At 42.0% G+C, this 22,284-nt stretch overlaps 1 protein-coding gene across 3 annotated transcripts in view; it reads left to right on the plus strand.

Annotated features, from left to right (window-relative positions):
• pikfyve (phosphoinositide kinase, FYVE finger containing) overlaps window positions 1–22,082 on the plus strand; it is a 215,381-nt gene extending 193,299 nt beyond the window's left edge. For all 3 annotated transcript variants that reach the window (XM_070876033.1, XM_070876034.1, XM_070876035.1), the window contains 9 exons: window positions 173–349; window positions 2,292–2,395; window positions 6,372–6,500; window positions 9,293–9,554; window positions 9,941–10,015; window positions 11,947–12,071; window positions 20,211–20,234; window positions 21,032–21,054; window positions 21,833–22,082. In XM_070876033.1, coding sequence (XP_070732134.1) covers window positions 173–349; window positions 2,292–2,395; window positions 6,372–6,500; window positions 9,293–9,554; window positions 9,941–10,015; window positions 11,947–12,062 — 863 coding nt within the window. In that variant the 3' untranslated portion in view covers window positions 12,063–12,071; window positions 20,211–20,234; window positions 21,032–21,054; window positions 21,833–22,082. The remainder of the gene's footprint in view (window positions 1–172; window positions 350–2,291; window positions 2,396–6,371; window positions 6,501–9,292; window positions 9,555–9,940; window positions 10,016–11,946; window positions 12,072–20,210; window positions 20,235–21,031; window positions 21,055–21,832) is intronic.
• The last annotated feature ends 202 nt before the right edge of the window (window positions 22,083–22,284 follow it).

Consider the following 22,284-nt stretch of genomic DNA (forward strand, 5'->3'; position numbering starts at 1 on the left):
GCAAAAGTATCTTTAATTCCCCCTGTTGATGGGTGAATGAATTGGTCTTTGGCCACACACACAGCAAAAGCAATAGGTACTTTACAGATCCATGACAGCAATTGCCAGTAGTCAAGGCGACTGTAAATTTGTATTCTGTGGGCATGTTTATAAAAATGTTTTTTTTTTACAGAATTTTCAGATGCCAATGCCAAGTTTTACTGTCGAATTTATTATGCTGAAGAATTCCACAAGATGCGAGAAGTGATCTTGGCAAGCAATGAAGATGACTTCATCCGATCTCTCTCTCACTGTGTGCCATGGCAAGCCCGAGGAGGCAAATCAGGAGCAGCTTTTTACGCAACAGAAGGCAAGAAGAATTTGCTTATTCCTAACATAGAGTAAAAAAAATCAATAAGGCATTTTTTTATTGAAACATAGCAAGTAGATAGTAAATCAGATACTGGTACATTGTACAGAGTACATTGTGCTGAACTTTGTATCTGAAGAGTGTAGTCATAGTACTCCAGATAACATACATGTGAAACAGCAACAAATGGCAAGTTTGTATTTAATCCCATAGGTTGAACTATGGCTGATTTTACAAAATGTATGATATCAAAGCATGTTAAATTTTAGAGATCATTGGGATTTCACAGTTAATATGCAAAAAATGTAATACTTATAAACAGCACTTTTTAAATTCAGAATATTCCCTGCTTCAAACTTGTATTATTTCTATATAGTCTTTAAAATTGGAGAAAACTTTTTAATAAAAATCAGAAGCAGTTTAATTGCCAACGACTCACTACGATCCAAGCAAGAGCAAATTTGCATTTACCCAATGTGTTTCATGTCCTTGGGACAAACCAAAGTGTTTTAAAACTAATTAACTACGTTGTGAAGTGTAGTGGCTACTGTGTTATGTAGATAAACACAGAAGCCAATTTGTGCAGAGCAAGGTCCCACAAACAACTCCACTGTAGTACTGAAGGAGTGCTGCACTGCCAGAGATGGATGTAAACAATCCTATGGCACTATTTTGAGGCAGAGCAGGGGAGTTATCCCCAGTGTCCTGGCCAATATTTATCCCTCAATCAACATCACTAAAAAAAAACAGATTATGTGATCATTAACCCATTGGTGTTTCTGGGAGCTATCTGTGCGCAAATTGGCTGCTGTGTTTCCTACATTGCAACAGCGACTACACTTCAAAAAGTATTTCATTGGCTGTAAAGCGCTTTGGGACATGTGCTGGTGAAGGGTGCTATATAAATACAAGTCTTCCTTTCTTCTCTTACTTTCCCTTCCTTCCTTCGCTCCCGTCCATTGCTCCCATCTGTTGCTTCTATGTGATAAGTAGCACAGTGCTAAAAATGATAGTTGGTCCTTCCAGGACTGAGAAATTACAACTTTCCACTCCTGTTCACCACCACCACAAAAAAGTACATTTGCTGTTAACGTCACTTTCAGTCCAAATTGAAAAAAAATTACATTGGTAAAACAAGTTTATTGTCCTACTGGTGACACATCATTGATGGGAGTCATATCCGTGCCTTGCAGTCATTTTGAGTGATTATTAGAAAGAAAGACTTGGATGTATATAGCGCCTTTTATGACCACCGGACATGTCTCAGCTCTTTACAGCCAATGAAGTACCTTTTGGAGTGTAGTCACTGCTGTAATGTAGGAAATGCGGCAGCCAATTTGCACGCAAGTCACTCCCACAAACAGCAATGTGATTAATGACCAGATAATCTGTTTTCGTTGTGTTGATTGAGGGATAAATATTGGCCAAGACACGGGGATAACTCCCATGCTCCTCTTCAAAATAGTGCCATGGGATCTTTTACGTCCACTTGAGAGAACAGACGGGGCCTCAGTTTAACATCTCGTCTGAAAGACAACACCTCTAGCGGTGCAGCGCTCCCTCAGCACTGCACTGGAGTGTCAGCCGAGATTTTTGTGCTCAAGCTCCTGGAGTGGGACTTGAACCCACAACCATCTGATTCAGAGGTGAGAGTGCTACCCATTGAGCCACAGTTATTATTTAGGCAAGGCCTACTTGATGGCTATATTAACTATATAGAAGCAAAACAAGGGAATAGAGAGTGGAATACTCTGCATTTTTTTAATGTTTAGTTTAAATTGAAAATGCAGTCTGCAATATTGTGTTAAGAAGTTATGTATTTGATAAATCTTGCTCATTTTCAAGCGGAATTTATTTCAGTTGTGATATGCTTTGTCTTGACTTCAAAGTGTTGACAAATATCTTGGGTGCAATTTAAAAAAAAAAATGTGCTCTTTTCTAGATGACCGCTTTATTCTGAAGCAGATGCCTCGCCTGGAAGTCCAGTCTTTCCTGGACTTTGCTCCTCATTATTTTAATTATATTACAACTGCCGTTCAGCAAAAGGTAAATGGGGTTGTGGGGGTGCTTTTTTTCCAACCAATTCCCTTTCCGCCACTAAAAGCTTTGATTTCTTATTGTGGCATAACTTCAGGGTGTCTAGTTTCCTGCAGTACCTTGTCCCACTTATGGTCTGTAAGTGTCAATGAGTGTTCAACCTCTGGGTACTTCATAACCAAGTCTTGGAATTGTTCTTGTACTTTTGACTAGATTGGGAATGGCAGTGTTTGTTTAGCTGTGGTGCTAATCTGTACTCATTGTCTTTTGTGCAATTAATAGAGATAAATGTATATGTAAACTTTACAAATAACACTGGTTCTAATCTAGATTTTTTTGTGAAAAATAAAACCTTCAAGAATTCAGTTCTGCAAAGCCGTTAAACTACTGTCATTTATTGGATGCTACAGCTTTATGGCCTAATGTTCTTTTAGATTCTTGCACTGCAAGTGCTTCAGAAAAAGAATAATGCTGAAGTAGTTGAATATTTGTTCACAAATGTGAGCATATGATCTTGACCATCTTGGAGCGATGCAGAGATAGACGCTTCGCTCTGGAAAACTGCTGTGCTCCTCCCAGCAGCTAGTGATGAATGGTGGGCCTGAGGGCAGATTATCAAGAATTTTACACAAGTGGAAATTTAACTTGGTGGGGACAGCGGAGATTTGTCATTTTCAACTGAAGAAACATTACACTTGTTCAAAGCTCTACTATTTCATCATCATCATTGGCAGTCCCTCGAACTTGAGGAAGACTAGCTTCCACTCTAAAAATGAGTTCTTAGGTGACTGAACAGTCCAATAGGGGAATTACAGTCTGTCACAGATGGGATAGATAGTCGTTGAAGGAAAGGGTGGGTGGGACTGGTTTGCCGTATGCTCCTTCTGCCTGCACTTGGTTTCTGCATGCTCTTGGCGATGAGACTCAAGGTGCTCAGCACCCTCCTGGATGCTCTTTCTCCACTTAGGGCGGTCTTTGGCCAGGGACTCCCATGTGTCGGTGGGGATGTTGCATTTTATCAAGGAGGCTTTGAGGGTGTCCTCAACGTTTTCTCTGCCCACCTTGGGCTCGCTTGCTGTGGAGGAGTTCCAAGTAGAACGCTTGTTTTGGGAGTCTTGTGTCAGGTAGGCAGGCAGGCTGGCTCTACTATTTATCTCTATATAATATCACCACTCAAGTGCACCACCTGGTGAAGATATGTGAACCACTCCCTGAACTGAGAGCAATTTGGGGAAATGGATGAAACCCCCCAAAATGGTTAAAATGTATACAAAAGACTAACTTCTAGATGCATACCTCTGTTGTTTCCAATCTATTTTATAGTGAGAATCTAGACAGGTTAAGTGAGTGGGCAAGGAGGTGTCAAATTGAGTATAATATGAGGAAGTGTGAAATTATCCACTTTGGTCGGAGGACAAGAAAAGTAGAATATTTTTTAAAAGGCGATGCCTAGTAAATGTTGGTGTGCAGAGAGGTATTTAGGTGTCCTTGTACACGAATCACAGGAAGTTAATGTGCAGGCACAGCAAACAATTAGGAAGGCAAATGGAATGTTCCTCCATGATGGCGGAGCCCAGCACATGAGTGCAAAAGAAAAAGCTGGAACATTTGCAGCCATCTTTAGTCAGAAGTGCTGAGTGGATGCTCCATATTGGCCTCGTCCTGAGGTCCCCACCATCACAGAAGATAGTCTTCAGCCAATTCAATTCACTCCACGTGATGTCAAGAAATGGCTGAGCGCACTGGATACAGCAAATGCTACGGGCCCCAACAATATCCCGGCTGCCGTGCTGAAGACTTGTGCTCCAGAACTAGCCGTGCCTTTAGCCAAGCTGTTCCAGTACAGCTACAACACTAGCATCCACCCGACAATGTGGAAAACTGCCCAGGCATTTCCTGTCCACAAAAAGCAGGACAAATCCAATCTGGCCAATTACCATCCCATCAGTCGACTCTCCAATCATTAGCAAAGTGATGGAAGATGTCGTCGCCAGTGCTATCAAGCGGCACTTACTCACCAATAACCTGCTTACCATTGCTCAGATAGTGTTCTGGCAGGACCACTCAGCTCCAAAACTCATTACAGCCTTCTTCCAAACATGGACAAAAGAGCTGAATTCCAGAGGTGAGGAGAGAGTGCCCGCCCTTGACATCAAGGCAGCATTTGTAGCATCAATTGTGGCATCAAGGAGCCCCAGTAAAATTGATGTCAATGGGAATCAAGGGGGAAATTCTCCACTGGCTGGAGCCATACATAACACAAAGGAAGATGGTTGTGATTACTGGAGGTCACTCATCTCAGCCCCAGGACATCTCTGCAGGAGTTCCTCAGGATCATGTCCTAGGCCCAACCATGCTTCATCAATGACCTTCCCTCTATCATAAGGTCAGAAGTGGGGACATTTGCTGATGACTGCACAGTGTTCAGTTCCATTTGCAACTTCTCATAATGAAGCAGTCCATGCCCACATGCAAGATCAGAATGACATTCAGGTTTGGGCTGATGTGTGATGCAAATGTTACTTGCCACTTAAGTACTAGGTAATGACTATCTCCAACAAACAAGAGTCTAACCACTGCCCCTTGACATTCAATGGAATTACCATCGCCGAATCCCTCACCATCAACATCCTGGGGGTCACCATTGACCAGAAACTTAACTGGACCAGCCACACACACATTGTGGCAACAAGAGCAAGTCAGAGACTGGGTATTCTGTGGCGAGTTGTCTCACCTCCTGACTCCCCAAATCCTTTTCACCATCTAAAGGCACAAGTCAGGAGTGATGGAATACTCCACTTGCGAGGATGAGTGCAGCTCCAACAATACTCAAGAAGCTTGACACCATCCAGGTAAAAGCAGCCCGCTTGATTGGCACCCATCCACCACCTTAAAGATTTAGTCCCTCCAACACCGGCGTGCCATGACTGCAGTGTGTACTATCTGCAAGATGCACTGCAGCAACTCACCAAGGATTCTTCGGCACTACCTCCCAAACCTGTGACCTCTACCACCTAGAAGGACAAGGGCAGCAGGCGCATGGGAACACCATCACCTACAAGTTCCTCTCTAAGTTGCACACCATCCTGACTTGGAAATATTTTGCCGTTTCTTCATCATTGCTAAGTAAAAATCCTGGAACTCCCTCCCTAATAGCACTATGGGAGTACCTTCACCACAGATTGCAGCAATTCAAGAACGTATCTCATTACTACCTTCTCAAGGACAATTGGGGATGGGCAATAAATGCTGTCCTTGCCAGTGACGCTTATGTTTGCCAGGAACACATTTTTTGAAAAGCTTTTATTGCAAGGGAGTTGGAGTATAAGAGTAAGGAAATCTTGCTGCAATTATATAGGGCTTTGGTGAGACCACACCTGAAGTACTGTGTACAGTTTTGATCTCCTTACCTAAGGAAGGATATAATTGCCTTTGAGGATGTGCAACGAAGGTTCACTTGATTGATTTCTGGGATGATCAAGTTTGTCCTGTGAGGAGAGATTCAGTAGAATGGCCAAATATTCTCTGGAGTTTAGAAGAATGAAAGGTGATCTCATTGGAATATATAGGGCTTGACACGGGAAATACTCAGCGTCTGTTTACTTTGGCTGGAGTATCTAGAACTAGGGGGTCGTAGTCTCAGGATAAGGGGGCGGCCATTTCAGACAGATGAGAAATGTCTTCACTCGGAGGATGGTGAATTTTTAAAATTCTCTATTCCAGAGGTCTGTGGATGCTCAGTTGTTGAATATATTGAGACAGAAATCGATAGATTTTGCACAATAAGGGAATCGAGGAATATGGGGATAGGATGGGAATGTGGAGTTGAAGTAGAAGATCAGCCATTATCTTACTGGCAGAGCAGGCTCGAGGGTCTGTATAGCTTATTTCTGCTCCTACTTCTTATGACCTTGTGCAAATGTATCAAATTACTTGTTTTAAAATTGCATGTTTAACTTTGTTCTCCCCCCTAAATACCATTCAGAGACCTACAGCATTGGCCAAAATTCTGGGCGTATGTCGAATAGGCTACAAAAACTCTCAGAACAATACAGAGAAGAAACTTGATCTTTTGGTTATGGAGAATCTCTTCTATGGGAGAAAAATGGCTCAGGTACATGGCACTAGCGATTGCAAATAGTTCACGTCTGGTTTCTAATTTAAAATTATTTCATAAAACGTAATTTGGATGATGGTGAGGAATTGGGAATGGAGGACAATTACTGTGGTGCAGATTTTACAGAAAGTTAGTGGGTGTGATTGGTGGTGGGTCGGGTGGGAAAATTTATTTTTTTGACAGCGGGTCAGGAACCCACTGTCAACGCACCTTTCCCATTGTCAGGTCTGCCAATGCTGAGCAGATTCGACCCGAAGTGACGGGGGACCCAATTAAAATCATTGGGGGGGAAATTGCGGTTGGAGGCTTCCTTCGGATGAACGCCTCCGAACCAAAAAATGTTTACGTGAATACCTGGTGGTCACTGAGGCACCTTAGATTCCGGTCGGAGGCCTTCATTTGATGCGCAGCATACGGTGAGATGACTTCCCCGTACGTATGGAAATTCTGGAGTCATGTGGGCCTGGACAACTGATCACTAGGTAGTATAGGTTGAACCTTCCTTATCCGGAACCCTCGGGACTTGGCCTGTTCTGGATGAGGGGTGGTCACATGTACTGAGCAAGGGGATATCGGGGCTGACTGGCTTGGGGCTCGGATTGCGGCAAAGAGATCATTTTGGGGGGGGGGGTGGTGGTGGATCGCGGGGTCAGGCCAGCGACTGCGGGAGTCGGCAGAGAGGAAGGACTTCAATTTGTTCATGTCGGAGTTCTGCACATGCACCACCCGGTGGTCAAGAATGGTTCTGGACGAGGGGTGGTTCTGGATAAGGGAGGTTCAACCTATATTCTCATTGATAATAATGGGAACTCCGTTTTTACAAGTTCCCATTACTATCAATGAGAATAACTCCCTAAAGTGAGAAACATAACATAATAAATTAAAAAAAGCACCTCACATATTTAAAATTAATGGAAATTAAATGTTTTAGAAAAAATATATATTTTTTGGAATTTTGTTTGTCTTAATAGGGTAGAAATAAACTTACCTTAATAGACAGGGTTTTAACATAAAAATGAATCATTACATTTAATTTTTATATCTTTTAAAATTCTTACCATCGTAAAAGTAAGCTATGCACCTACTTTTACCGAGCGTAAAAGTTTGAAGGACATTCGCTGGGCATGAGTTGGGCAAATGGCCCGAGATCTCCTGCGTGAATGTCCCTATTGCGGGGATACGGAGGATATGTCGAGAGAAATTTCGGCGCGTGCGCATCTCGCCCCAAAAACGGGCTTTTGTGAGGCCTCCCCGGGTCCATGCGCACTTCGGACGGAACCGGGGAGGCCGGAATTTTCAGCCCATTAACATCTAGTTGACAGATGCTTAACAGGCTTTTTTAACTTACCTTTTGACTTTAATTGCATGACCATGGCTGTCAACCTGAGGCATGAGTTCAGTGGCTGATTACTTGACCGGTTCCAATGTACAGTAAAAGCTCTCCCCTGACAGATCACCACTTTCCTCAGTCACAATTTACTTCAGCTGGATTTACTTCACTTGACACTGTACATCCTGGCTGCCACATAATGGGTCAGGTTGGCATCACCCCACACCAACTCCATAAAGCATCCCTACAATGTTCAACCCATTCCCTTGATACTCGTCACCATTGCGGGGAGTGCTGTTATATCTCGCCATTCACTACAACTCACTAAGCCACTTCCAAAGGTGCACACACATCTGTTCAAAAACGGAAAATGTTGAAAAAAATAGGTTTGAATGTTTGACAGCACATTAACAGAAACTTTACATAAACATTAGATAAAACAGTCAAGTGGCTACCTTTTGTAGTTGGTATAATTGCATTAGGATGGGGGTGGCTAGTGAGATGGGGATGTGATAATGTAGATAGAGAAGGATGGGTAGAAGTGCAAGCTAAGTTGGTGTGAGTAAAGCTGTGTAAGGTTAGGGAAGGCAGAGTGATGAGAGGCACAGGAGGATGAAAGTGAGTGTGGCTTTGTACAAGCGTTTTGTGATCTAATGAGATAATTGAAAGGTTTGTACCACTGCACCTAGGTCCTTCTGACCACATCCCAGCTTGTGACTTTCCGTGCAATGTACAATTAAGCTGTGTTGGTCTCCTGGGGAGGTCTGCGTGCTATGGAGGGAGTCATGGGAGAACCTGGGTGCAGCCCTGCACCACTCTGCAGTGATTGTTAGTGTTTGCAGCACTTCAGTGCTGTAGAACACTGACAACACAACTGTCAAAAGTAAGGTGACCATGGTCCCTTTTAAGGAAACCGACTCAAGCCGCGTCATGAATGACGTCACTAGACCTGTTCCATCTAATTGGGCTGGGAAACGTGCTGGGCGGGATTAACAAGTCCCATTAAGGTAACTTCATTTTCCAGAGCGGGGCTGCGACCCGCTACTGACATTCCCCGCACCGGACCTGTGAGGTAAGAAAAATCTTGGCCTATATCCTGATTATTTGCACTACCAATACACAGCAGTACATGGTTCCTTTAGAACTCCAGTGTATTGGTTTACAATTAAAGGTGCATCAGTTTCTACTTGATTCTGAGCCACTGAATAAATAGGATTAGCATGATTTTTCTAATCATCATCAAGTTAAAACGGGGACAACAGTACCGATAATGCAAAAAAGTTGAACTTTCCTTTGGATTATTTGGTCAAGCCTTATGCGATAAGCTGATGACCAATCCAGGTAGCATTTTAAACGTTGCAATTCGAGCACACGACTTTGAGTTTTTAAAACTTTCTTCCTGAATGCAAGCAGCTGTATTTTTTGATTATCTTTGTATAATTATTCCCTTTCTTAACAGGTTTTCGATTTAAAAGGTTCTTTAAGGAATCGAAATGTTAAAACGGAAACTGGAAAAGAGACGTGTGATGTGGTATTACTGGATGAAAATCTATTAAAAATGATTCGTGATAACCCTCTTTATATTCGATCACACTGCAAGGCTGTGCTACGGGCATCCATTCATAGTGATGCATACTTTCTGTCAAGCCACCTTATCATTGACTATTCCCTACTTGTAGGCCGAGATGACACTACAAATGAATTGGTTGTTGGAATTATTGGTAAGTGGGATTGAAAGCGGTTTACGTTTTTAATCTGTTGCATTAACCACAAACTTCAACACAATGCGAACATTGTTACCACTACTGAGGGATGGGGGGTGCGGAGAATGAAGTGAACATCGGTGGTGCAGGATGACCACTCTTCACCCATCATTGGGGAAATAAATGCCTTATGCTTTCTCAACAACTCTAGCTGATACCAGGAATTCAACATGAGAATTGATAGGAACACATAATGGAGTACATTGGTACACCAACCTGCTGCACTGCAAATGTGGCTAGTTTGTCCTTGTAATTTTTTATCCTTGTTGCAATAACAAAAGTGCAAAGAAAAATGTATGTGGTTTCCCTCAAATTATCTTCCTGACTCATTTCTTTTGATTTAGATTATATCAGGACGTTTACTTGGGATAAAAAACTTGAAATGGTTGTAAAGTCTACAGGAATCTTAGGTGGACAAGGTAAGTCTGTAAGTGGTTGTTTATAGGCACCTTGTACAAATAGGAGAACTGTTATTGAAGAAAAGAATGCTAAAATACCCTGCAGGATTACAGGTCTTGAATAAAGATGTAGATAAGAGACACAACAAGGAAATAAGTAGTTTTGCCCTAGTTCTCTGTTTCCATATTTATCTGACTTATTTTTACAAAAACAAAACTTTATGTGCAGAATTCATAACATTTTCGATACATCTTCCCACTTTTCAGCAGAGCAGCATGTACTAACATTTAACCCTGGCTTCCACAGCTCACTTGGAACCATCTATCATCTGTCCTTGCTGTCTTTAAAAAAACTCTTCTGCAGCCGTATGTCACTGTTGTAAATATAAGGACAACGTCCTCACTGCTGTGAAACCTGAGTTTAGTTTAGTTCATGTTGCACTTGCGTTGCATTTAACTGTAAATTAGCATAATCTGTTAACCCATTTTCTGCAGCCTAGCTTTGTGTTCTTCAGTAATAATCTGTGCTTTAGTGTTTTAGTATGTCTAATATGTTTTCGGTCTTTTTTGTCCTTTAAATTATTTCAGCACTCATATCTTGGTGAGCCTCAACTCCCCATAACATTGAATGCCTATTTAGCCTTGATATCTGCGTAAGCTATTTGTAGCATGTCTGACAAAAAATAAATTCTAAGCCAGTGGCTCAGTTAGTAACACACTCACCTCTGAGTCAGAAGGTTGTGGGTTCAAGGCCCACTCCAGAGACTTGAGCACAAAAATCTATGCTGACACTCAGTACAGCATTCCCTCAGTACTGCACTGATCGGAGGTGCCGTCTTTTCAGATGAGATGTTAAATCGATGCCCCGTTTGCCCCCTCAGGTGGATGTAAAAGATCCCATGGCACTATTTCGAAGAAGAGCAGGGAAGTTATCCCTGATGTCCTGGCCAATATTTATCCCTCAATCAACATCACAAAAACAGATTGTCTGGCCATTGTTTGTGAGAGCTTGATGTGTGCAAATTCCTATATTGCAACAGTGACTAAACTTCAAAAAAGTATTTCATTGCCTCTAAAAAGCACTTTGGGACGTCCGTGGTAGTGAAAGGGGCTATATAAATGCAAGTCTTTCTTTTTAAATAGAAAACCTTGTTAATTATTTTAAGCAACTGGAATTTATGCTATGCCTCCAAGATCTTTTTTCTCTTTTCTGGTGTACCTTATCATTTCCTGTGACGAATGCAACAGTTCAGGTTGAATAATATCCTATTGATGTGCTGGCCCTTGTATACTGTGACAGAATTAAAGAAGTTAATACCATGCCAAAACTTAGACAGAAATGCTTCCATTTTTGTCATGGTGTTGGCATTGCCTTTTGCTCGATTGCCTTCTAGCACAGATTAATTTTTAAGATCTTTCACTTGAAAGTGATAATTATGATTGTTCGTTACAACTAGAAATTAAGGAGTTCAAGATGATCCAGCTTGTACCTCGTTCACTGGATTGAATGGATTTGAAAAGACAATTTCTCATTATATATTTGTGGTATTGTAGTTCCATTTATTATTACCATCCAGTTCATTTCTGGAAATGCCTTTATTCTGTTTAATGATTTTTCCAGTTAGGAGAATAACAAAGTATTCCGTGATGCTTGCAGAAGGTGTGGAGGGCCTTTCAGTATTTGTATAGTAATGTACAAAAGTGATGAATAGTAAACACCTAAGTTTATTAAATTGATAACTTTTACTGTACTTATGCAATGTACGGTGCAGACCAGCTTAAAATTGATTAGACAGCGAGACTATTTTTAAAACTCTTAATTTCAGATCAATTTAAAGCCAGTGCCTTGCTTCGGCCACTGGTTTTCTTATCACTTCAAGCAGTGTCCTGAATGAAAATCTTTTACGAAATCTGTTTTTAAAGCACTACAATATTGCTACTTTTTTGCACAGGGAAAATGCCAACTGTGGTTTCCCCAGAACTTTATAGAACAAGGTTCTGTGAAGCAATGGACAAGTACTTCCTGAAGGTGCCAGAACACTGGTCAGGCCTGGGTGTGAGCTGCTGAAAAGACAAGGTAGTACTCAAGATAATGTTCGATTTAAACCACTCAACAACATTACTGGATATATGCTGTGGAAGGGGAGAATATGTGGATTGTCCATTTGAAAGAAAACTGATTTCATGGACAGCATGGAGTCAGAACACACTGTACACACATGTTTCATACAGTATTGCATCAGAACAGAGAAATAATTTGCCAGTTTCAATGGAGGGGAAAAAAAATCGTAAATTTTAAGTTTATTTTGGGTGGATGAAAACCAACAGTTACAAAAAAAACAGTGCATTTAGCATTTGAAATGGTCCTATTTGAGGGATGTGAATGACACCTGCAAAAATTGAACTTTATTTCCACTTTGACGTGTTTAAAATAAATTATTATTAGATAATTGTGTAACTCATTGAGGGTTTATCTTACAAAAGCACAAAGTGCTGCTTTCAAATAACAAGGTCAGGCACAGTAGATGCTCTTTAGAATGCTTTTGTGAGCTGTAGAAAAAGCATGTTATAAATGGGGTATTTATACATAGTTTCTCTGAGTGAGGGAGCTATAATAATACTTGCTATTTCACTGTTCGTATTAAGGGTATACTGCCCGTAAGTAGAAGATTGGATAAATTTCAGTGTTGATGTAATACTCCCATTGCAATATGTAACTGCAGGGTCAGCAGAGGCAGAAACAAGTTTTCACATTTCAGATCTGTTGCCATGAATTTTAAAGAATGTTTCAAACTGCAGTATTTTCCCCATTGGTGCACTTTGAAAATCTTTTTTCTAACACGGGTACAGAAATAGATTTGTAAATAGAAAATGCTAAAAATGGCAAATTGTCTTGGGTTTTTTGCATTCCAAATTCATGCAAGTGTCTTTATATAACTAGTATCTTGAAAAATTATAATTCAGGCTAATTTGACAACTTAGTGATACACTTTGCAAAGATGTTTTTGATCATGCTTAGAAACAGATATACATCTGCATCTGGGATTTGAATTCACTAGGGGACACAATTTGTTTTGAAGGGTTTAAGAGAAAATAAATACCACCATAACTATCTCCAGAAATCTGGAGCATGAATGTATAATAAAACTTCAGTAAATTCTATAAGGTATTTTATAATGCTCAAAATGTGTGTTAAGTTATTTGAAACCATATTGGTACTTTTGAAAAAATTATTAATGGAATTACAATAAAATATTAAGAACAATGGTATATTAGTGCACTCAACATTTTTCACAATGCATCATTTACTGTTAAGTTTTCATGGCTATTTTGTTTCGGCCACATGTCGTTTTATTAAATTGCCATATTTCATGGAGATGATAAAGAATTCAAATTACTGGAACTTGGTTGATTTTCTTCAAACATTCAAAATATAAACATTTCAAACCCACTATTACATTTTTGGGCTTTTATGCTAGATATGTTACTTGGGCTCTGTGTCAATAACCATTCCTATAAATGGACCTCATGGCCCCTACAAGCCAGAGTGTGTCTATCTGTCTAATGTCAAGAAATATAGCAAAGCCCAGGGATTGAGCAGAGAGCCTTTCCAGCCTTGCTCGAATATATCATATGCTAACATGTGAGCTCCTCAAGTTTGATAAGTTGATGAGGGTGCGATGAAGTAAGGTGGGAGGAGGCTTGTGTGGAGCATAAACACCGGTATGGACCTGTTGAACCGAATGGCCTGTTTCTGTGCTGTAAAATTCAATGGAGTGAATATGTTCAATCATACTGAGGCTCAGGCTATAATGCAACACATTTATTTAACATTAAATGGGTAAGTGAAGTGTATTCAGAACAAATTGCATTTTCTGTAGCTAACACATTTATTCTCTCAATATCAAACAACTAATGTGCTTCTCTTGCGATAATAACATAATACCTGTATTAATCTTTAAGACACAGTCACTTCCATCTTGCATAATGAAAGCTACCATGAGGCCAAATCTAGCTCCGTATCGCTGCTGGCTTTAGATTGACTGGCATAAAATAAGACACAAATAATATCATTTAAAAGCCTTTGAAAATATATATACACAAGTTTTACAACACGTTGGATATTGACCAGGGAGGGAAAGGGAGAAAAAGTGGGAGAAGGAAGTAATAAAAAGAGATCAACGGCTCAGATCTGAAGCGGCAGGCAAAATGCGCACGCAGATAAGACGCAGGCAAAAAAAACTTTGAAAAATAAATTAAAATTAAATGGTAAATAATACAATAGTAAAATCAGTATAGTTAAAGATTAATTATAATTATACAAAATTAAATAATATATACAATTTTAAATTAAATTAGAAAATCAGCAATTGAAGCAAATTAAATCAGTTTTTAGCTTTTAAAAAAAATTCATTCCCTGTCCAGTGATTCAATTAATAAGGAAAAACCAATCACCGCCCTTCATCCTTGTGATGTCATAATTTCATTACTTTTTATTTCTCATTTTGTCCCCTTGACAGATCTGTTATGGCTCGCACTGCCTCCATTGTCAGGGAGACGCTTATGCTTAAAACTCCCTCATTGAATGGCGGAGCAGGCTAGAAGGGCCGAATGGCCTACTCCTGCACCTATTTTTCTATGTTTTTTCTATGTTTCCCTCCAGCTGCTCCAGGCTCACGCTGCCTCCAATGTCAGATCTTTAAAAGATTTGCGACTGCGTGTACTTCCTGTTTACAAAACCTTGGGTGTGAATTTGCTGGACACTTGCACCGCAGTGATGACGCATAAACAGCGTGCACCATTATTAATACGTAATTGTTCCAGGAAGTATTGGATTGAGTTATGCCATTAGTTGCATTGTGCCAAAGTTTAATGGGACATTTACACAGTTCTGCCGATAGTATCGCCTAAGCCAGTAAAAGTTTCTTCTCATCACTCATTCCACCATTTCAGTTAATCGTGATCAGCAATTTGCTGTATTTATGCCCTTTTGCATGCCGCAGCCAGTTAGAATGAATAATAAAGAGGGTGACCTGATAATGATGTGGTTTATGGCCATCACATGACTCAGCCTGGGAGGTCAACAAAGCGACCAGTAAAGCTAGGCCTCACTCCAGCAGTCTGGAAATTGTGCTCAGAGTTTTCTTTGTCTAATTCACTCAGTTTCGACAGTCTTTTCTTACCAATTTTGCCAGTTGGTGTCTGAAGGCAATTACTTGCTGGACCCCCACCTCACTACGTGTTAGGAAGGTGAAAGTATTGTAATGGTGTATCCACCGCCAGCAGCATGTCTCTTATACAAACAGGAGTAGGTCATTCAGCCCCTCACGCCTCTTCAATTAGATCATGGCTGATCTGTGTCTTACCTCCATATACCCGCCATGGTTCGGTCACCCTTAATACCCTTGTCATCAAAATTCAGTCTCTGGATTACTAGTTCAGTAACATAACCACTAACACTACTCTACGCGTATTAGGTCTTGGGGACCATGACTGTTGTCGCAGCGGCCAGTGCTGCATGGTGGGATATGGGCATCAGCAATCAACTGAGCTGTCTGTTACCTAGCTTCACACACTTAAGTCCCCTGCTCTGGAATTCCCTCCCTAGATCCATCTAAGACCCATCTTCAAAACCTCTGACTGAGTTTTTGGTTATCTCTCCTCCTTTGACTCAGCATCTACTTGCGTCTGCTTATGCATCTATGCAGTGCTTTTGAACATTTTTCTATATTAAAGGTGCTATATAACCGCCAGTTGATTGTTATTTGCGCAAGCACCAGCACAGAGGCACCTACTCACGAGGAATTTTGAAGTTAATGTGTTGTCAGAGTGCGTCACTGAGCACTAATTGTGTCAGCTGTGGCTCAGTGGGTAGTACATGTGTCAGCTGTGGCTCAGTGGGTAGTACACTCAAGTCCCACCCAGAGACTTGTGTACAAAAATCTAGGCTGATTGTGTAGTGCTGAGGGAGTGCTGCACTGTTGGAGGTGCCGTCTTTCGGTTGAGATGTTACACCAAGGCCCCGTCTCCTCTTTTGGGTGGACGTAAAAGATCCCATGGCATTATTTCAAAGAAGAGCAGGGGAGTTATTCCTGGTGTCCTGGCCAATATTTATCCCTCAATCAACATAACAAAAAAAATATTATCTGGTTTTTATCACTGATGTTTGTGGGAGCCTGCTTGGCACAAATTGGCTGCTGCGTTTCCCACATTACAACAGTGACTACACTTCAAAAGTACTTTCATTAGTTGTTTAGCATTTTAAAATGTGGTCATGAAAGGCGCTATATAAATTAAGTCTTTCTCAAGTCTTTAATGAGAACAAGGACCTGTGCTTGAAAAGAGGGGAGAGAAATGACTGTCTTCAGCTGAGGAGTCTAGGGACTTGTATCTCGGGGGGGCCCCGTCTTCAAAAGACCAATGATGCGGGAGCATTAATCTAATGTCAGGTGACCGTGGTAGCATCAGAGATGGGCTTCAGAGATATGGGCGAGATGATGGGTAAGTAGTAGGAATCACCGAGCTGGATCTGCAGCACATTGCAGAAATTTTCTTTTGCCCTGAAGAACAACCTAGGGGCAGTGACAGCCCAGATTTCTGCAGTGTCAAGATGCCATTGTTGAGATAAAAAGACTTCTCTTCATGGTGGACTCCCTGATAAAAGGAATTGACACCCGCCTGTATAGCGACCACAGAAACACTCAGACGAAACCTCGGTTCAACCGGTTTTTATTCAAGCATGCAGGGGAAGTGTTCACAGATGAACCTTCTAAGAACAAAGGTTTTACATCTACAGTTATAGTTTCCGAGGTGTGCGACCCTCCTATAAAACCACCAAATGGCCTACTGCTATCAGTGAAGTTACATCAGACTGGCTCTGAGTGGTTCCCCCAACCGTTCCGTCTTCCATCACCTGTCCGTCTTATGGAATGTGTGGTTCAGTGATATCAACTTTGCCTCAGTTCCTCATGACTTATTGATTAACCTTGTTTCCCAGGGTTTGCTATCTTCCCAAACATCCCTTCAGATGTTGCTACAATAGACTGTTGACTCCCTCCTGTCCTTGGTGAATGTGTTATTCAGTACTGAATGTACGTTCCCCTCAGTCTGTATTAAGGTTAACACAACAGATGGTTCATTAACCATCAAGCTTTGCTGTGTAGCAAGCTTTGAAGCATTCCCTTCTTAAAACCCAGTGTAAGTGAGTTTTGCGTATAATCGGTCAATTTATGATATATTACAATTATCGTAAGTTAGAGGAACTCCCGGTTCCTCAGAACCTCCGAATACTGATGAGCCCTTCAATCTGGACCATGTGTCAGATCAATTCACTACCCTCAGTATCCACTTTAGTGACCTGTCTACTTGACTGTATTTTATCCCTTTGCACCATGAATAATTTCTAAAGACATTAGTCATTTCTGTAGTGGCAGCTATCAGTGTTACTATCCTCATCATAGGCGGTCCCTCAAACGAGGATGACTTGCTTTCACATGAGTTCACAGATGTTTCAATGAAGGACCCGATATTCCAGTCCTGAACTCCAGGGATGGAAGATGCCTGTGCATGGATTTTTTTAAACGTGTGGTGACCACTGCACTTTTAGGGTCAGCCTGAATATTACACTTGTACAGGGCTTCGAAGACCTCATTGTGATAATTTGGTCTGTGATAATACTGGCCATTAGTATCTCTGAGCCTGTGCCTAGCATTGAAAAATCATCTTGTGGAAAGGAAGAGATGGCTGAGAATTGCGAATCTCCACCAGTTGCTGATGATTTGTGCCACTCCGGCCTTAGCCTCATGAAAACGGCAGCTCGTCATCAACCTCCCCGTGCGTTTCAAAAAATTGCTGCATTTGTGCATTAATTGCCAATTAAATTTGCTGCAGAAAGTTAGGGCTGGTCTTGGTAGTCTGTCGTACCCAACAAAGACGTTGTGCTAATCATCAATGGCATGTGTCTTCAAGTGGCTGTATAGGCCAATTCTGGATGCACATAGTCTCTTGCACACCGGACAAGGGAAGTTTAGTGTGCCTGATGCTGACAGTACTGCCACCTGATGTCGTCTATCTCTAGTGTCCCGCAGGAGTTGACCGGCTTTCTTCAAAGGTCTGGCAAGCAGTCCTCGTGAGGGATCGCCACTGGATTTTATTAGCTGCTGTATTCTCGAGGTCCTTTGGTCGGATGCCATAGTACTGGAGGTTAGCCTTGATGCAATCTTTATAGCGCTTGCAGGGGTGCCCCTGGTGTCTTCGGCCTTCATAGAGCTCGCCGTGAAGAAGCTGACGAGGGATCCTTGACTCATCCATGCGGATGGCGTGTCCAGCCCACCGGAACTGGGCTCGTGTGATTACCACCTCCATGCTAGTTGATTGTGCTCTCTCCAGAACCTCAAGATTTGACACCCGGTCTTGCCAGTGTATGTGGAGTATAGATCTGAGACTACGCATGTGGAAGGCTTCCAGCTTTTTGGTGTGTTTGCCTGTGGGCTGTCCAGATCTTACATCCATAAAGGAGAGATGAGAGCATAATAGCATAAGTACCATTTTAATGGAGGTTTATTTTTCTACAATGCCACTCAACCTCTCCACCCAGAAACTGTGGAGTCTCATTGTTCTTGGAGATACTTAAAATTTAATTTTTAAAACATTTTTCTTCGTCTCTTTTTTGTCTTTTAATCTAATCTTTCCTGCTGTTTATTTCTCTCTCTCTACATAATTTGACTCTAATTCACCCTATTTCCTATTCTGTTGTTTCTGTCTCTTTCTCAGTCCGTAAATCTCATGGGTTAAGGAGACACCTAGTCAAGGTTCCAAATGCCCCGTTACCCTAGCCACGCCGTTATCAACTCGTACTTCTAGCAAATTGAAACGCAAAACTTTTTCGAGCTGAAGCGTGAGGCCCTTGGCATAGGGGTCAATATCCAGGGCCACAGATTTAAAGAAATTGGTAGGAGACTTGGAGGGGATATGTGGAGAATTTTTTCCATCCAGATGGTGGTGGGGCTCTGAAACTCACTGCTTTAAAGGATGGTAGAGGCAAAAACCCACATAGCATTTAAAAAGTACTTGGATATGGACTTGAAATGCCGTAACTTACAAGGCTACAAACCAAGAGCTGGAAAGTGAGATTAGGCTGGATCATCATAGGCGGTCTCTTGAATGAGGTTGACTTGCTTCCACATGAGTTCACAGATGTTTTAATGAAGGACCTGATATTCTAGTCCTGAACTCCATAAGTGGAAGATAGCTGGGCGTGGATTTTTTTAACGTGTGGTGACCGTTGCACATCCGCCACTATACGGGCTTGACAGAACTAGGCCTTTATCCAGTGGCAAGGGTTAACTAGGACGACTGGAGACCAGCTCTGCTGCACAAACCTAGTGCGCACACACATCGTAGTGTGGGCTGGCCCGTGCTGCCCCTAGACGCTTGGCTCTTTTGGGCCCCATACCCTCATTTGCTGCACCTCTGCCACGATCTCTCCCTGCTCCTCTGCCACCAAACACTTGCCACACCTCCACCACGCTCTCCCACCGCACCTCCCCACCAAACATTCACCGCACCTCCGCCACAATCCCTCAACACTCCTCCGTCTCGATCAATCTCTGCACATCCGCCGCGACCTTCCCACTCCTCTGCTTTACCTTGGTCCTGTCGATACTCCTGCTCATGTTCCAACCAGCGACCTGGGTCCTGATGATATCACCCAGTCGCCCACCTGCGAGAGAATAGCTACAACAGAGCTGGAGCGGCATGCCACTACAAGTTCCAGACTCTCTGTCGGCCAGCACCGACACGATGGGCCACCTTCATGTGCTATAAATTTCTGATTTTATGAAAAAAAAATCGAATGGGGCACGCCACCCACCAGATTCCCCACTGCAGCAAAATCTGGATCTTTCCATGGGTAGAGAGCAGAAGCAATGTAACCGAAGACCGGGACAGGTGCCCACCAGCCCCCTCTGACGGTATACGCCAGGTTGTGTTTGCATGCGCGCTCTATCGCAGCACTTCGCTCAATCAGGGGCAGACCTGCTGCGATGCGCATGCGCTAGGCGCGTAGATCCGGGTGAGCGGCGCGCACTTCCTTCTTTCGGTTGTGGGATTCTAAGGTGGGTAGTTGTGAGCTGCTTGAGCTCCGGTACAATCCGGTTTGTATCAGCAGTTTAAAGTTGCCATCTGGTTACACTAACCTTTGCAATCTCTTTTACAGATCCTTGTCGACATGAGAGCTAAGGTAAGCGATTTTGAACCTTTTTATTTTAGCCTTTTTTGTAAGAAAAATAAGAGCGGTGGCTTTTGGGGCCTAGTTAAACGGAGAGGCGGGGTGCGGGCCCGCGCCCAGGTGGGGCGCCAGGGTCCATCCGACATGGCGCAGATGTTGCTTTGCAATTTTCTTTTTGAAGGCGTTTCGTTTTACTCTGCCGGTGTTAACTCCATGCAGTTCACGTAATATTCGGCAGGTTTAGTGACCACCCTCAAAGCAAAAACTGCTGCAGGAGTTTCTGAATTGAGCCTTTTTTTAAAAAATCTGGCGGCGTTCTGCGACGTGCTGTTTAAAGTCCGGTTTTGCTGTTTTAATATGAATGCATTTTGTTATCTACTGCTCCCGTTCTGGTGGCCATGTGTTGTGAATGGATGCAACTGCTGGTATTTCGAACGAAGGATAATATGCTGGTGGAATACTTGTAGTATAAACCGCCATTGCTTCTTCCAATCTGTTGTTGGAATTTGTACCAATTATATGCTGCAGGAAATGTTCATTATACATAAGCCTTTTGCAAAAAGTGATTGGGTGAGCAAAGGTTCAATGGTATAATAACAAGGGCGCCAGCAAGATCTTCCCACTGCATCATCATGGTTTTCCCCATAATTCCTTACCAGTTGTCCAGAATACTGCTGAGTGAGATTGCCAACGTGTGCATTGTCTATAGTTGTGTTCTGAAGATTTAAGTGTTATAGCTATCACCCAGCAAGTTACAATTGTACCTCCCAATATTTTGTTAATTTGAATCATTCCTCTTGTTTTTTCAGTGGCGGAAGAAGCGTATGCGCAGGTATGTCCTGTTGAATTGATTTTAAAAGTATGGGAATTCCTATTCTATGGAATGATGTAGTTAAAGGAATTAATTTTGTATACATCTTTACTTTTTCATAGTTAAAATTGTTCTTTTCTAGCCACTGGTCACCTTTCAATATATATGTCACAATTTTGCAGTTTGAATGCACTTATTGCAGTCCATCAATCCAGACAAGTTCCTCTTTATTTACCTTCTGATCTGTTGTGATGAACTTGCATTTGTGGCCCAAAGGAGTGGATGATAAAGAACATTCACTTAAATTGCACCAACATTGGTGATCCACAACCAAGAATCATAGAAATTTACAGCACGGAAGGAGGTCATTTTAGCCAATCGTGTCAGTGCCAGCTGACAAAGAGCTACCTGGCCTAGGTCCACTTTCCAGCTCTTGGTCCATAGCCATGTAGGATATGGCACTTCATGTGCATATCCAAGTACTTTTTAAATGTGGTGAGGACCCCCACCATCCTCTTTATTATTAAAAAAAAAAAAATTTAAATCTTCCCCCTCCCCTCCAATCTCCTAAATTTATGCCCCCTGGGTGTTACCCTTCTACTTAGGGAAATGGGTCCTTCCTATCCACTCTATCTAGGCCCCTCATAATTTTATATGCATCAATAAGGTCGTCTCTCTGCCTCCTTTGTTCCAAAGAAAACAGCCCCAGTCTATCTAATCTTTCCTCATGGCTAAAATTCTCCAGTTCAGGCAACCAATCTCTGTCCTCACCCAACTAATGTTCTTACTCCTTTTGCAGGCTGAAGCGTAAAAGACGAAAGATGAGGCAGAGGTCCAGGTGAACTACTGTTGGAGATGCAGTACTGATCAGGCTTTGTTGAATCTTACATGGCAAATGGACTCTGGACACTTCTGTTTATACATGTGCTGCCAAGACCAACAATTTAGAGGCACCTCAGATGCTGGTTATGAGAAGATCTTGAACATTGGTCTGTTGTAGTACTGTGCTTTGATGTATAGCAGTTATAAAATAAAAATGTGAAAACTCATTTTGTATCTTGCTTTATTGGCATCCAAGCAACTGGGAAATATGCACCCCTGGCATGCATGTTGAGAACCTGGTAAATATCCCAGTGTTCAATAAATTGGTCGCTTGTGGCTAATTGTGTTGTATTAGGCATGTGATCAATACTCATATTTGCATGGTACTTTCATTGAATCATAGAAATTTACAGCACGGAAGGAGGTCAT

Source organism: Pristiophorus japonicus, chromosome 3 (genome assembly GCF_044704955.1).
Source record: "Pristiophorus japonicus isolate sPriJap1 chromosome 3, sPriJap1.hap1, whole genome shotgun sequence".
In the NCBI taxonomy this organism is placed as follows: domain Eukaryota; kingdom Metazoa; phylum Chordata; class Chondrichthyes; family Pristiophoridae; genus Pristiophorus; species Pristiophorus japonicus.